This window comes from Lepidochelys kempii, chromosome 1 (genome assembly GCF_965140265.1).
Source record: "Lepidochelys kempii isolate rLepKem1 chromosome 1, rLepKem1.hap2, whole genome shotgun sequence".
Taxonomy (NCBI): domain Eukaryota; kingdom Metazoa; phylum Chordata; order Testudines; family Cheloniidae; genus Lepidochelys; species Lepidochelys kempii.
Genome location: NC_133256.1, coordinates 132,794,443 through 132,810,400, shown reverse-complemented (window position 1 = coordinate 132,810,400; position 15,958 = coordinate 132,794,443). Strand labels below are relative to the sequence as shown.

The following is a 15,958-nucleotide window of genomic DNA, read 5'->3' as shown; positions in this document are numbered from 1 at the left end:
GTGCCTGCTCCAGGCACCGCCCCTATAACTCCCATTGGCTGCAGTTCCTGGCCACTGGGAGCTGCGGAGTCAGTGCTCGGGGCGGGGGCAGCGTGTGGAGATCCCCTGGCCCCAGGGTACATGCCCGTTGCTTCTGGGAGCACCGGGGAGCCAGGACACACAAGCCTGTTCCCCAGCATGTTGGAGGTGCACCTGGGAAGGAGGGGTAGGAGTTTTTCAGCGGGGCCTACGGACCCCATTGAGTCCCCTCGGGGACCCCCAGGGGTCTGTGGACCCATTTGAGAAATGCTGCTGTATTGGAATCAACTTTTTTTCACCAGAGTAATTCCCCAAGGTCCTTGTTTAATTCGGAAGGAAGGCAAAGGTATATACATTTCAGTGACGTGCAAACCATGCCAGAAATTTTTAAGAAATAACAGGGATACCATCATGGTCTCAGTAAAGTCAATGGCAAAACTTGTATTGACTTCAGTTGTGCATGAAGTTCCACCCTAGTTTTCTAGTGACTTCTTTTATAAGCGAAACAGAATGAAGTATCAAAACCTTATTATTTCTGGCCATTCCTATTTACATCGTCTCCTGATTTCTTGCATTGTGCGTATGCATTAAGCAGCTCATGACTTGCCCACTGATAAACTCCACGTTTCATGAAAGGAGATATTCTCTCTCCCCTCCTTCCCCCAAAACCTTTGTAGGGCTAATTGAAAATATCAAACTCCATATGCACCCAAGTTTACAACAAGGAAGTCTGCATATTAGACTGCATCTCAAGAGGAAACAGATAGAACCACAAACAGCAAAAGGCTTCCTGAGCATTTGAGCCTTCAAACAAATTTTTTGTTCTGTTTATTGTAGCCATTACTAACATCAGTCCATCTCTAAGCAGCCACGGGGGAAAGAATCATAATCATGTGGTCGCTTAAATGAACCCTGAACTTAACATAAAAAACCTATACAAAATCCTAGCATATTGTAGTCCACCCCAACAAGTCTGAAAAGTTGCTTAAAAGCATTTGGAGCAGAATAGGAATGTAGTCTTGAACCCTGAAAACCACATTCCCATTTCTGCAGCGAGAAGCAGGTGTTGTCTGCGCATAGGACTGGTAGTCAGTGATTCCTGCCTTCTAGCCCTGGCTCTGACACTGACCCTCTTTCGAACACTGAACAAGTTACATAACCTCTCTGCCTCAGTTTTCTCACCTGTAAATTGAGGGTAATAATAAGCTACATCACAGGTGTGTGTAGGCAGGTTGGTGTATTAGGTGACACCTTATTAGCACTTTGGAGATAAAAATGCTAAATATACTACTAACTTCGCCTTCAAAGTAGACATGGAAGACATGTTTTCATGTCACAAAAGCTGAGAGGTTCTAATACCTACACAAATAGCAGCAGAAATGCATTGTTAAAGGAAAATCAAACCTATGTATTCTCCAGACCCTCAAAATCTATTCAGAAAAGATTGTTTTAGCTTCTCCTAACCAAATTGACATTTCTTAGTCTAAGCCAGGGGTGAGCAAACTTTTTGGCCCGAGGGCCACATCTGAGTAGGAAAATTGCATTTAGGGCCATGAATGTAGGGTTGGGGCATGGGGTTGGGGTGCGGGAGGGAGTGTGGGGTGTGGGAGGGGGTGTGGTATGCAGGAAGGGGCTCAGAGCAAGGGGGGTGGGGTGCAGGAGGTGGCTCAGGGCAGGGGGTTGGGTTGCAGGAGGGGTGTGGGGTGCAGCAGGGGGCTCAGGGGGTTGGGGTGCAGAAGGGGTACAGGTGCAGCAGGGAATCAAGGCAGGGGGTTGGGGTGTGGGGCTCAGGGCAGGGATTCGGAGTGCAGGCTCTGGCCTGGCACTGTTTACCTTGAGTGGCTCTGGGGTGGCAGTGGCGCAGAGCGGGGCTCAGGCAGGCTCCCTGCCTGCCGTAACCCCGCTCCACTCCCAGAAGTGGCCAGCACCATGTCCCTGCGGCCCCGGGGAGGTGGGGGCGGGTGGCAGAGTGCTCCGTGCACTGCCCTCGCCTGCGGGTACCTCCCCCGAAGCTCCCATTGGCTGTGGTTCCCTGTTCCCAGCCAGTGGGAGCTGTGGGGGGTGGTGCCTGCAGGCGAGGGCAGTGTGTGAAGCCCTCTGAAACACCCCCCCTCCCGCCCGGCGCCGCAGGGACATGATGCTGGCTGCTTCTCCCGCGGGCTGGATCCAAAGCCCTGATGGGCTGAATCTGGCCCGCGGGCTGTAGGTTGCCCACCCCGGTCTAAGCTTATTTTCTGTATTGTTAATATGACTTTTCAAGGTCTTGCATTCTTCAGTGGACTCATCTACAGTTTAATGGCATTGGGCCCATGAATAGTGCATGTTATTTAGTACTTAGGGTGTGCCAATGGTAATTACTATCTTTATCATAAGAATTCAAGGTTTTATCCAAAAGAGGCCATACCTGCTTGGAATTGCTCATAATCCCCCCTCACCTGTGATTGGAGCTCCTTTTTGAATGTTCTGGATTTTTTAGAGTCTAGTCACTTTTGTAGGATAAATGCTAGGGCTCATGCGATTAAGTAAAAAAAAAGTAATCGCGATAAAAAAATGAATCACGATTAATTGCACTGTTAAACAATAGAATACCAATTGAAATTTATTAAATATTTTTGGATGTTGTTTTCTATATTTTCAAATATATTCATTTCTGTTGCAACACAGAATACAAAGTATACAGTGCTCGCTTTGTATTATTATTTTTGATTACAAATATTTTCACTGTAAAAATGATAAAAGAAATAGTATTTTTCAATTCACCTTATACAAGTACTGTAGCGCAATCTTTTTATCATGAAAGTGTAACTTACAAGTGTAGATTTTTTTTTGTTATATAACTGTGCTCAAAAACAAAACAGTGTAAAACTTTAGAGCCTACAAGTCCACTCAGACCTACTTCTTGTTCAACCAATCACGGAGATAAACAAGTTTCTTTACATTTACAGGAGATACTGCTACCTGATTCTTATTTACAATGTCACCTGAAAGTGAGAAGAGGCATACGCATGGCACTTTTGTAGCTGGCATTGCAAGATATTTACATGACAGATATGCTAAATATTTGTACGCCCCTTCATACTTAGGCAACAATTCCAGAGGACAGGCTTCCATGCTGATGTTGCTCATTAAAAAAATAATGCGTTAATTAAATTTGTGACTGAACTTCTTGGGGTCGAATTGTATGTCTCCTGTTTTGTTTGACCCACATTCTGCCATATATTTCATGTTATAGCAGTCTTGGATGATGACCCAGTACATGTTAGTTTTAAGAATACTTTCACAGCAGATATGACAAAATGCAAAGAAGGTACCAATGTGAGATTTCTAAAAGTAGCTACAGGACTCGACCCAAGGTTTAAGAATCTGAAGTGCTGTCCCAAGTCTGTGAGGGATGAGGTGTGGAGCATGCTTTCAGATGTCTTAAAAGAGAAGACTGATGTGGAAACTACAGAACTTGAACCACCAAAAAAGAAAATCAACCTTCTGCTGGTGGCATCTGACTGAGATGATGAAAATGAATATGCGTCGGTCCACTCTGCTTTGCATCGTTATCGAGCAGAACCCATCATCAGCATGGACACCTGTCCTCTGGAATGGTGGTTGAAGCATGAATCTTTAATGAATGTGGCACGTAAATATCTTGTGACGCTGGTACAACAGTGCCATGCAAAAACCTGTTCTCACTTTCAGGTGACACTGTAAACAAGAAACGGGCAGCATTATCTCCTGCAAATTGTAAGCAAACTTGTTTGTCTATGCGATTGGCTCCACAAGAAGTAGGACTGCATGGACCTGTAGGCTTTAAAGTTTAAATTTTTTTATTTTTGAACATTGTTATTTTTTTGTACATACATCTCTACCCCAATATAACGTGACCTGATATAATGCGGGTTTGCGTACAACACGGTAAAGCTCTGACACACAGCTCTGAGCAGCGTGTTGAGCATGCCGGGCTGGGCCGAGGGGTTGGATAAGGGGCAGAGGGTCTCGGGGGCAGTCAGGGGCTCCCCACCCTGGGTCTGGGAGGCAGGAGCTGTGGGGGGGCACTTTTGGGGGCCCCGCAGTCCCAGAGTGGCCCAGGGGATTAGCGGGGGGCCAGTCCGCTTCCCTTGCCCCAGCCCCAGCCCCAGCCGTGTCACTTGGAGGAGGTGGCTTGGGGAAAGGGACCCTCCTCCCCCCGCACTCACTGGCAGCAGTGGAAGCGGAGCAGCCCGGCCCCAGCCCGCTCCATTCCACCAGCTCCCGGCCGCAGTGCTCCGCTTCCTGCCACAGGTGAGTGCGGGACCTTTCCCCAACCCCCCTCGTCCCCAGCGACATGGCTGGGGCCTGGGCAAGGAAAACAGAGCAGGCTGGGGCCACGTCGCTCCGCTTCCCGCCACTGGTGAGTGCAGAGGGCCTCCTTTCCCCAACCTCCCCGCACTCACCGGCGGCAGGAGGCGGAGCAGCCCAGCCCCCGCCTGCTCCACTCTTCCAGCTCCCAGCCACGGTGCTCCGCTTCCCGCCTCACGTGAGTACGGGGGGCGTCCTTTCCCCAACTTCCCTGCACTCACCAGGGGCGGGAAGCAGAGTGCTGTGGCTGGGAGGTGGGGGAGTGGAGCGGGCTGGGGCTGCATTGCTCCACTTCCCGCTGCTGCCGGTGAGTGCCTGTCAGGGGGCGGGGTGTGTGGATCGGGGTCGGAGCAGTCAGGGGATAGGGAACAGGGGGGTTGGGTAGGGGGTGGGGTCCTGGGGGTGATTAGTGAAGGGGGTTTCTGGAGGGGGCGGTCAGGGAACAAGGAACTGGGGGGGCCAAAGCAAGTTCGATATAATGTGGTCTCGCCTATAACGCGGTGAGATTTTTTTGTCTCCTGAGGACTGCGTTATATCGGGGTAGAGGTGTAATTCTACATTTGTAAGTTCAACTTTTATGATAAAGAGATTGAACTGCAGTACTTCTATGACTATTTCTTTTGTTTTTGTACAGTGCAAATATTTGTAAGAAAAATAAATATAAAGTGAGCACTGTGTTGTAATTGAAATCAATATATTTGAAAATGTAGAAAACATGGAAATATATTTAAGTAAATGGTGTTCTCTTATTGTTTAACTGTACAATTAATTTTTTTAATTGCTTGACATCCCTAGTAAATGCACCAAGACCCAGGAAGCTGACCACAGGCAATCTGGAAATGTGTTGCTCTTTTGAGGCATTATGAAGTGCTGGTTGATTCTCCAATATAAATACCTTCACAGACTATATAAGAAAAGCAGTGAACCTGAAGAAAGCCTGTTTAGCTCTGGCAGGGAGTTCTTCCCATCGCTCATCATCAAGCCCTCCAGCCAATTAAGAAGGCCATGAGTCTTGGTGGTGAATAAAGCATGGAACTAGAACAAATGAGTTGTACTGCTGGTCCTGCCACTGATAACATCACTTCCTTTAAGTGAAAGTAGCATACACAGAATTCTCTAAGGGGAGAATTCTCCCAGTGGGGAGAAAAAATATAAGATGTCACTGTGTGTGGAAGCTGGATCTCCTGGCTGGGTAGCACAAGGGCTGCATTGAGGCTAACCTGCCCAACCCCTCCACACCAGCCATAGAATTTTACAGGCACACAGGAAACCTGATGGTGGACCCTTAAAGTGTGGTACCATAGCCAGGCTGTTTCTCTACTCTCTGGAGCTACGCCAGGGTGGTATGCATTAAGGCTAAATTTTTGAAGTGTCTAGGGATTTCAGGCACCTCCATTTTTGCGTGCCCAACTTCACTTCACTTTAAAGGGGCCTGATTTTTAGAGTGTGGATGCTCAGTAATTTCCAAATAACTCAGAATAATATATTTCAAATAAACTTCATTGTGCAAATAGTTTAAAGCTAATTCTATACATAGACTACTATATATCTGAAGAAGAGTTATGTGTACAGGAGCCATGTGCTAGGCTCATTAATCACAGTGAGCCATTTTAATCACTTTTTTTTTAACACTGGAGTTGTCATTATTAAAACTTTAACGGGAAAATGTCAGATACAACACACAATCTAGCATGTCTTTTGATGTTTGAGAAGAGGCAATAGAACAGACTACAGTTTGGACTTGTATAAACATTTTCATTATGTAAGGTGAGAATGGAGAAAGCATAGCTAATGGATACCTACCGTCCATGGCTTTGGTATTTAAATATCTACCCAAAATATGGTTGGATTATTCCATTTTTAACTTCAAAACAAACTAAAAGATTTACTTGTTTATATTTTCACAGTTTATAGCAACAGTGATTGCTGGGTTGGGTATTTTCTGGTAGGTAAATGACTAGCTAAATTAAAAACCAAAGTCAAAGCTTCCTTGTCAGTCAGTATCACATTTAGAGGTTTTCTGTCAGTTAAATTGCAATATGAATAAAAAGTGTGCACTGTATAACAGCTTTTTTTTCCTCAAGGTATCCCAACTGGTTTTACAAACATTGATCAGTTTCTGGAAATAAAATATAGACAAATGGACCAGAAACTATTATATGCTCAACACTTAGCTTTGTGGCCTGATTCTGATTTCTGTTACACCTATTTAAATCCAGATTAAATCAAGTTAAATTGGATTTAGAGCACTGTAATCATAGTCTGGCCTTTGGACATTAGGATGCTGTCCAAGACGCCAAAGGGTGGTCAATTACATTTTTCAAGTGGGGTGGTTGTTTTTTTCACTGCTAATAGGGAAAACCCCACATTAAATTTTCTGCTCTATATGTTTATAATATTCAGTGAAATTAATGTCAAATAAAGTTAAGAAGATCATGAGGAAAATTTGAAAGCAAGAAAGCTGTGTATATTTATATGACAAATATTGAACAGTATAGAATATGTAAACTGGCTGAGAAAATTCTCTTAGAAAAACAGTGTGATTTTGTTTTCAAACATGACTTTTTTGTAATTTAGTCTGCCATCTACTCCCAATAAAAATCTCTTCTAATTCCCAGATTACCATTAAAAAGATCAGATTTAGGTACAAATTTTTTTTTAATTTTTTTTTTTTTAGGTTGAGGTTTCATGATTAGTCTTAATGTAATAATATCCTTTAGGTTTTGGTCCTTGGAGCTAGGACCATTTAGTAAAAAGTACAGTGGTAAAAAGCAAACAGCAACCCCACCTATTATAAATAACAATGTACTGTAATATGTTTACTAAGAATTTTAAATGCCATTTGTTTGTATAAGCAATAAGAATTTTATTAATCTCTAACTCTCATAAACAGATCAAGTGGTAAGTACAGCTGTATGTTTTTCATACAAATATCCTTAAGGTGCATTTGCAGGGATTTAAAATGAGACTAGTTGCATTAAAACTGTTGTTTCAGCCGTTAGTTTTTACCAAAAGTTCCAAAGCACTTCTCTAGACAAGTTTAGTCCTGGAAATCGGGACCTTAGACTAGAAAGTTTGACAGGTATAGTAGCTAAAAACATATGATTGTACTGAGCATCTTTTCTATTCTGATTTGCTTAATTGGCGGTTGGCTCCAGCCAAAAGGTTCTCGGGCCCTTTAGTTTGATTTGTATGGTTAATGTCAGTGAGTCTGGTTTTGGTTTGGATTCTGGCTTGTACGGATACAGCTGGATACTGAGACATTCCACCTTTCCTCACACCAGGTCTGAAGGCAGGGAGAAGGGAGAAAATGTCACTGTGGCAAAGTGCTAGAAGAGGTGAGCAGAAAATTACTTTTTCTGGAGCTGCTGCAAATGACCCCATAAACGAGCTATAAGAGGTTGAAGTAAGACTCTGCAAGAGTGTGAGATAAGCATATATCTCAGTGAAACTCTATGGAACTTAGAGACAAAAAGTAAAAATTTCCAAAGCACCTACGTCAGTGGTTCTCAAACTTCGTTGCACTGAGACCCCATTCTGACAACAAGTTGGGGGAGAGAGGGCCAGAGGCTGAGCCCCCCACCCCGGGTGGGGGGTAGAGCTCGTGCTTCAGCTTCAGCCCCAGGTCCCAGCAAGTCTAATACGGGCCCTGGTGACCCCATTAAAATGGGGTTGTGACCCACTTTGGGGTCCTGACCCACAGTTTGAGAACTGCTGAAAAGTGATACAGTTGTCTATGCCAACTGTCTAGCTTGGTTACAGTTATGATTGTAGTGATACCCAATGTGGATGATCTCTGAGGACTGGCTGTGTGAGTTAAGTTTATAATCTTTATCCATTATTTTTTGGAGCAGTAGCCACATTAAACTTGACTCAGCAGAAAATACATGGTTTAAATGGGTAAAGAACACTACCTTGTACCTTAGAAATGGTCCCTCCAATGTTGGGTTCAGGCATGTTGGTATAACGGTCGGGGGGGGAAGTACCATTCATTCAGCTGTGGATAAATAGGGGAGTTCACTTCCCATTTCTGCCAGTTTGGGGAAAACATCTGAATATGTCATCAGACCAGCAAATAAGAAATATTAGGAACAGAAAGTGCTGATACTCCTTTTAATATGATGTATCCGAACAGGAAAAAAAAAAGAAGGGAGTTCTGTAATTTAATGTGGCTATAAAACATGCCAGAGATTGATTTTTTTTTCTTTTTCAAACTTCCTAGCTTGTCTTTCAGAAGTAAAACAGTATGCTCTGAGAATGGCTGAAAAAGCACATTTCCTGTCCAGCTCTGAGAAGATAAAGGATGAATGCTTTGGTTGTGAGCTTCAAGCTATCATTGTGATTTAAAAAAAAATTGACAATTTTTGATTTTGTTTTAAATTTTTTTTTCTTAATTCAAGTGTTCGTATTTGATACTCTCTTCAGTCATTTTCACTCTCCTGTTGAAATCCATGACTTGTGCAACTAAGCTATTTTACTTTGTTAGTTTTAATAATTAAATCTTTATTAAAGATCTCAGATAACAGGCAGAAGATATGTAAGCCAATGAATACAGCTGCTATTAAGTACATACCATTTAACTAGTGTCTTCACTTGTGTATATACAGATGGTATCAGAATACCAAATACAGGTTATAATCTGACTGTTCTTGGGCCATGATATGGGAGCCATTCAAGTCCTACATTGGGGAAAAATTATTAGCCTCTCTTCATTTTGGGGGGTGGGAGAGGGAGAGAAACAAGTCGAAAGTGTTCAATTATGGGAATAAGAGATTAAAGCTCTGAGGGGCAACACATTTGAAAAGACAAGTTATAAGTCTACAGAGCAGAAACTAAGGCCTGATCTACACTATGAGTTTGTGTCGGATTTAGCAGCGTTAAATCGAATTAACCCTGCATCCGTCCACACAATGAAGCCATTTTTTTCGACATAAAGGGTTCTTAAAACTGATTTCTGTATTCCTACCCAACAAGGGGATTAGCGCTGAAATCGACATCGCCGTTTGTGAATTAGGGTTAGTGTGGCCGCAATTCGAAGGTATTGGCCTCCGGGAGCTATCCCAGAGTGCACCATTGTGACCGCTCTGGACAACACTCTGAATTCTGATGCATTGGCCAGGTGTACAGGAAAAGCCCCGGGAACTTTTAAATCTCATTTCCTGTTTGGCCAGGCAGGCTCATCAGTCAGCAGCCCTGAAGTGAAACATGCAGTCCCATGACTTGAAAAGAGCTCCAGATGGACCGAACTGGAGATGGATATGACTTGCATTGATCTATGGGGAGAGGCAGATATCCGTACATTCAAAGACGAAATTCACAAAATTAAGAAATCAGGCCATGAGAGACAGGGGCTACAGCAGGTACGTAACACAATGCTTGTGTGAACTTAAGGAGGACGGACGCTCCGTGAGGTAGCGTAAACATGCAAGGCTGCTAAGCTGAGGCAGCAAGCAAGACAAGAATCAGAACGGCTTGTCTCCGTGGACTCGAGGAAGGGTCCTGCTACTTCTGACGATGATGCTGATGAATATGAGATGAGGAGGGAGGAGGACGAGCTTGAGGGATTGTCCGTGACTCGGGATATGGCTTCAATTCCAGATTGCGAGAGGAGTTGGAAGGAGTAGAGAAGAAGGAGAGTGAGGAGACCTTCTGCCATTCAGAAGGAACATTTTATAACTGCATGATATTAAAAGCAAGCGAATAAGTGAAGCGGAGGGACTCTGGTGAGTTCTGTACTTAGTACAGATATGAAAGCAAGTTAAACATGTCTGGGGATGGAGCAGATGCATCTGGGACATTACATGCTACGCTGGGTAAGAGGTTGGCGTAGTACATGTCTGGGATGGCAGAAGTCTCAGGACATCATGAGTTCTGGGGTAGACTCTAAAAGCTTTGCAGAAGGTTTCTGGGGAAAGCAGCCTTATTCTGGCCTCCATGGTAGGACACTTTACCACGCCATGCTAGTAGCAAGTAATCTGGTATCATCGCATGACAAAGCCTGGCAGCGTATGGTCCCGGTGTTTGCTGGCATTCAAGCAACATCCGTTCTTTATCTCTCTGTGTTATCTTCAGGAGAGTGATATCCTTTATGGTATCCTGGTTGAAATAGGGCAATTTAACTAAGGGGACATTCAGAGGTGGCCGTTCCTACTGGGCTGTTTGCTTGTGGCTGAAAAGAAATCCTCCCCGCAGTTAGCCATGCGGTGGGGGATGAGGGGCATTGGCCCTGAGCTGTTCGCATTTGGCTAGCAGGGATCTTCCCTGATACTAGTCATTTGGTGGGGTGAAGGGTAAAGCAATCATCCCAGAGAATTGGATGGGGGGGAGGGGTTAGTTTGGTTTCTGCTGCCGCATGTTAACAGGAAAACCACAGCACTAAATGGCCAACTCAACGTGCTTTTCTTGGTATGGGAGAGGAGGGCGCTGCTGTTATGAAGGTTGCAGAAGCTAAAAGACTATGGCTTACCATGGTCATCTGCAAGCTGAATTCTGTTGCCTGGCACTGCGTGTGTGATCTCTAACACCAAAGCCACAGGCACTCAATATAAGATGCAAAATGCAACCTTGTACCAAAATCACATGTGCCATGTAATGTGAATAGTGTTGTTCACTGTGAAAGAGTATAGCCATTGTTCTGTAAAATGTATCTTTTAAAATACTTCACTCCCTTTTTTTTCCTCCAGCAGCTGCAAATATTTCAAGCCTCCCTCCTCCGTCCCAAAGGCTATCTCAGATAAGGCGGCGAAAAAATGCGTGTGCAATAACGTGTTCCCTGAGCTCATGCAGTTGTCCGGCACTGACAGAGCTCAGCAGAATGTGTGGAGGGACACAATAGCAGAGACAGGAAAGTGGCTGATGAATGTGAGGAGAGGTGGTGGGAGGAAGATCAGAGGAGGCATGAGGCAATGCTGGGGCTACTGCGGGATCAAACGGACACGCTCCGGCGTCTGGTGGAGATTCATGAACGGCAGCAGGATCACAGACTGCCGCTGCAGCCCCTGTTTAACCGCCCTCCCTCCTCCCCAAGTTCCATAGTCTCCTCACCCAGACGCCCAAGAATGCGGGGGGTGGAGGCTCCGGGCAGCCAACCACTCCACCCCACTGGACAACCCAAGCAACAGAAGGCTGTCATTCAAGAAGTTTTAAAGTGGCCTTTCCCTTCCCTCCTACCCTCCTCCCACATCTCACCCGGGCTACCGTGTGAGTTCTCTCCCTATTTTTATAATCAAATAATAAAGAATACATGTTTTTTAAATGATAGTGACTTTATTTCCTTTGCAAGCAAGCTGTCATCGAAGGGGGGAGGGTGGGTGGCTTACAGGGAGTTTAGAGTCAACCAAGGGGGTGGGTTTTCATCAAGGAGAAACAAACAGAAGTGTTACGCAGTACCCTGGCCAGTCATGAAACTGGTTTTCAAAGCTTCTCTGATGTGCAGTGCTTCCAGCTGTGCTCTTCTAACTGCCTTGGTGTCTGGCTGCGCGTACTCAGCGGCCAGGCGGTTTGCATCAACCTCCCACCCCACCATAAACATCTCCCTCTTACTCTCACAGAAATTGTGGAGCACACAGCAAGCAGCAATAACAATGGGAATATTGGTTTCGCTGAGGTCTGAGTGAGTCAGTAAACTGCGCCAGCGACCTTTTAAACGTCCAAATGCACACTCTATCACCATTCTGCACTTGCTCAGTCTATAGTTGAACAGCCCCTCACTACTGTCCAGGGTGCCTGTGTACGGTTTAATGAGCCAGGGCATTAAGGGGTAGGCTGGGTCCCCAAGGATAACTATAGGCATTTCACATCCCCAACAGTTATTTTCTGGTCTGGGAAGTAAATCCCTTCCTGCAGCCATTTAAACAGACCAAAGTTCCTAAAAACGTGAGCGTCATGAACCTTTCCTGGCCATCCCACGTTGATGTTGGTGAAACATCCCTTGTGATCCACCAGTGCTTGCAGAACTATTGAAAAGTACCCCGTGAGGTTTATGTACTGGCTGCCCTGATGGTCTAGTCCCAAGATAGGGATATGCGTTCCGTCTATAGCCCCACCACAGTTAGGGAATCCCATTGCAGCAAAGCTATGACCTGCACATTTCCCATGGTCACTACCTTTGATAGTAGCAGCAGCTCAATGATTGTGTTGGCTACTTGCATCACAGCAACCCCCACAGTAGCAACCCCCATTCCAAATTGATTACCGACCGACCGGTAGCTGTCTGGCATTGCAAGCTTCCACAGGGCTATTGCCACTTGCTTGTGAACTGTGAGGGCTGCTCTCATCTTGGTGGTATTGTGCTTCAGGGCAGTCAAAGTTCCATGAAAGTGCCCTTAAGCATGTGAAAGTTTTGGAGCCACTGGGAATCATCCCAAACCTGCAACGCTATGCGGTCCCACCACTCTGTGCTTGTTTCCCGGGCTCAGAATCGGCATTCCATGGCATGAGCCTGCCCCAGTAACACCATGATCTCCAAATTGCTGGGGACCGCGGTTGTAGAGAAATCTGTGTTAATGTCCTCATCACCGCGCTGCCGTCGCCTCCTCGCCTGGTTTTTCAGGTGCTGGTTCTACATAAACTGCACAATAATGCACGTGGTGTTTACAATGGTCGTAACTGCTGTGGTGAGCTGAACGGGCTCCATGCTTGCTGTGCTATGGTATCTGCTTGGGCAATCCAGGGAAAAGGGCGCAAAATGATTGTCTGCTGTTGCTTTCATGGAGGGAGAGAGGGTTGGGTGATGACATTTACCCATAACCACCTGTGACAAATTTTTGGCCCCATCAGGCATTGGGAGCTCAGCCCAGAATTCCAATGGGCAGCGGGGACTGTGGGAATTGTGGGATAGCTACCCACAGTGCACCTCTCGGAATGTTGACACTTGCCACAGTACTGTGGACCCACACCGCCAAATTAATGTGCTTAGTGTGGATGCATGCACTCGACTTTATACAATCTGTTCCCAAAAATTGACTTCTGTAAATTGGAGTACTTTTGTAATGTAGACATGGCCTACATAAATTTGAGTTTATGAAGGCTCCTCTGCTGCAAACAGCTATACTAGTGTGAATTCTCACTCATCCAGGCAGCGTTATTAATTTAACTGGGACTCCATGTGGGTCACAGAGTGTGTACTGGCATATCCGTTTGTAGGATTGATAGTTGAGAGAGAATTTGCTCTTGAGTTGAAAGCAGAATTATGTAGAGCTAGGAAAGAAAGCCAGACAAGTTGTTAGCATGCAGGCTGAAGAAGGCAGAAATTTTCAGTAACATCCCCACTGTCCTTGGTGAGCAAGGATTAAGGTCTTTTCTTCATGTACTGTGATGCAGCTGGACCACTATAGCACTTTAGTGAAGATGCTACTATGCCGAAGAGAGAGCTTCTCCCGTTGGCATAGTTAGTCCACCGCCCCTCCCGTCAACACAGCTCTGTCTACATAGGGGGTTAGGTTGGTATAACTATGTCACTCACGGGTGTGGATTCTTCACACCCCCATGTGATATAGTTATACCGATATAGATCTGTAGTGTAGACCTGACCTAAGAGTCACCAACACCAAAATAAGTAGCCAGACATTCAGAAATTTCTGGGAGGAATCTTACACTGCAACACCTATGAAGGCTGTTGTCTCAGGACTCCTACAAACTCAGAACTCTTACAAATCTTGCAGGGCTACCTGAAAACAATGCTATGCTGAAAGCACCCACTAACCACTTTATTCATTTTGTTGTATAACTATGCAGAAAAAGGTAACAGAACCCTTTGGAAAAATATAACTATTTATGTTAAGTATAGAGAGAGAGATCGTGGAAACCACAGTGATGGGCACATTAGAGACACCATGTGATGGATCATAATGTTTTTAATATTCTTCTGAAAAGGAAAATAGCTCAGTTCATTCCCTTCTCTCAATCCCCGTTTCTTCCAAAATGGTCTGAGACTGTGCAGAGATTTCTCTGTTTTTATTGCTCCCCCTTTTAAAGTTTTTTAGCCTCGAAAAGACAAAAATATGTTTATCTTTTTTGCCTTTTTTCACATCACTGTGGTCAGATACCAAGAGAGAAGTTACAAAAAGATAAGTTGAATAACAGATCTTGTTTTTCAGCCACTTGTGAGGCTGCCGTGGTCTCCAGTTCCCTATTTTCATAAGTTGTTTTTCCATCTTAACGATGAATGAGTACAAAGAATAAAGACAGTTTCTTACCATTATGTGAATTGCAGTTGCTGTTTTAAATCTGAATCAGTGTCATTTTTAAATCCCGAAGTTTCACAAGGTTTTTTTTTTTTTTGCAAAAATTAAAGTTTTTATTCCAGCTGGGGCGTACAAATTTCTTAAACATGTCTTAATAGCACATTATTTGCTCTGCTTCTTGTATAACCAAACCAAATGTTGTGAATATTTCTAAAGAGAATTACCTAGAAACTGGCAGTTTAAATGTAGTATTATAAAGCAATTTAGATCGATGTGGTTCGAATAGTTAATGATTCCAGTGGGAACAGTTGGGAAAAGGAGACCATAAATTACCACTGAGATGTGGTCTTGTCTGCTATGTGTCGGTAAAACAGACATCACTCAAACTGATCATGTCAAGATATGAATGTAATCAGCTGGTGGCTTCTAGGGGGCTTACTTACAGGATCAGAAAATTAGGATGCATGAAGGAATGTCAGGTTGACTGAGATAAATAATATTGATTGTAAGGATTTTGTGATGTTAAACCAAAGGCAAGCCAATGAGATGATTTAATCACTGTTTTCTTCTTTTTTGATGCATATTTTTTTCATTGGGCCAGAATACTGTTTGCCGACATCACATCTGCCAACCTTCCAAAAACGAATTATGCTGAACCGTAAACAGACCAAACATCACAGTTAAAAATAACTAAATGATGCCATCTGCTGTCATAAAATATCATTTAATGTTTTATGAGATGCATGAATGGTTTTGATAACTAGAAATGGAAATTGTATGCATTTACTAAAATGCTTAAAGCGGTTGTATGCCACAGAGACCTTTGTCAGAAAAATATAATAAGTTTGATTCTCATTAGCTAATGTAATTTGTAGAGTACATGTGGAGATTTTGCTTTAGCTACTATGAAATAGCTGACTGAAGCCTGAGGCCTTTAACCTGAGCCCTGCTGCCCAGGGCTGAAGTGAAGCCTGAGCCCCGCTTCGGCTTTGACCCCAGGACCCCACCAAGTCTAACACCTGCACTGGTGACCCCATTAAAACAGGGTCGTGACCCATTTTGGGGTTATGACCCACAGTTTGAGAACCCTGAGCTAGAATTCTGTTTGGGACCTGAAGCTTGAAGTTTCTATAATATAAACCAGCGGTGGAATCCAGCATTGCTTGAATCCCATCCTAAGTGCATCTATCCCATCTATTCATTTCTGCTAGGTACACTATTATATTATCTGAGCGTCTGGAAATCTAAAAGAGCATCTGTTTACCCTTGAGTGTACACCTAGGGAGAAAGTGTAGGAGGATCAGGGTCCTCCAGATATCCTGAAACTCATGTCAGTAAAAGAAGTGGAAAGCTTCTTGTGCAGTTATTTGAGAGAATTAGCTGTTATTTTATATATGTATATAATATTAGGTTTGTGTATTTCTGAC

General features: G+C 44.2%; 1 protein-coding gene across 4 annotated transcripts in view; it reads left to right on the top strand.

Annotated features, from left to right (window-relative positions):
- ARHGAP6 (Rho GTPase activating protein 6) overlaps positions 1 to 15,958 on the top strand; it is a 500,241-nt gene that overhangs the window by 301,306 nt on the left and 182,977 nt on the right. The window contains exon 2 of one of the 4 annotated variants that reach the window (XM_073354784.1): positions 8,570 to 8,665. The exons of the other annotated variants lie outside the window; for them this stretch is intronic. Within the exon in view, the coding sequence (XP_073210885.1) occupies positions 8,651 to 8,665 (15 nt within the window). The 5' untranslated portion in view covers positions 8,570 to 8,650. The remainder of the gene's footprint in view (positions 1 to 8,569; positions 8,666 to 15,958) is intronic. 4 annotated transcript variants of the gene reach the window in all.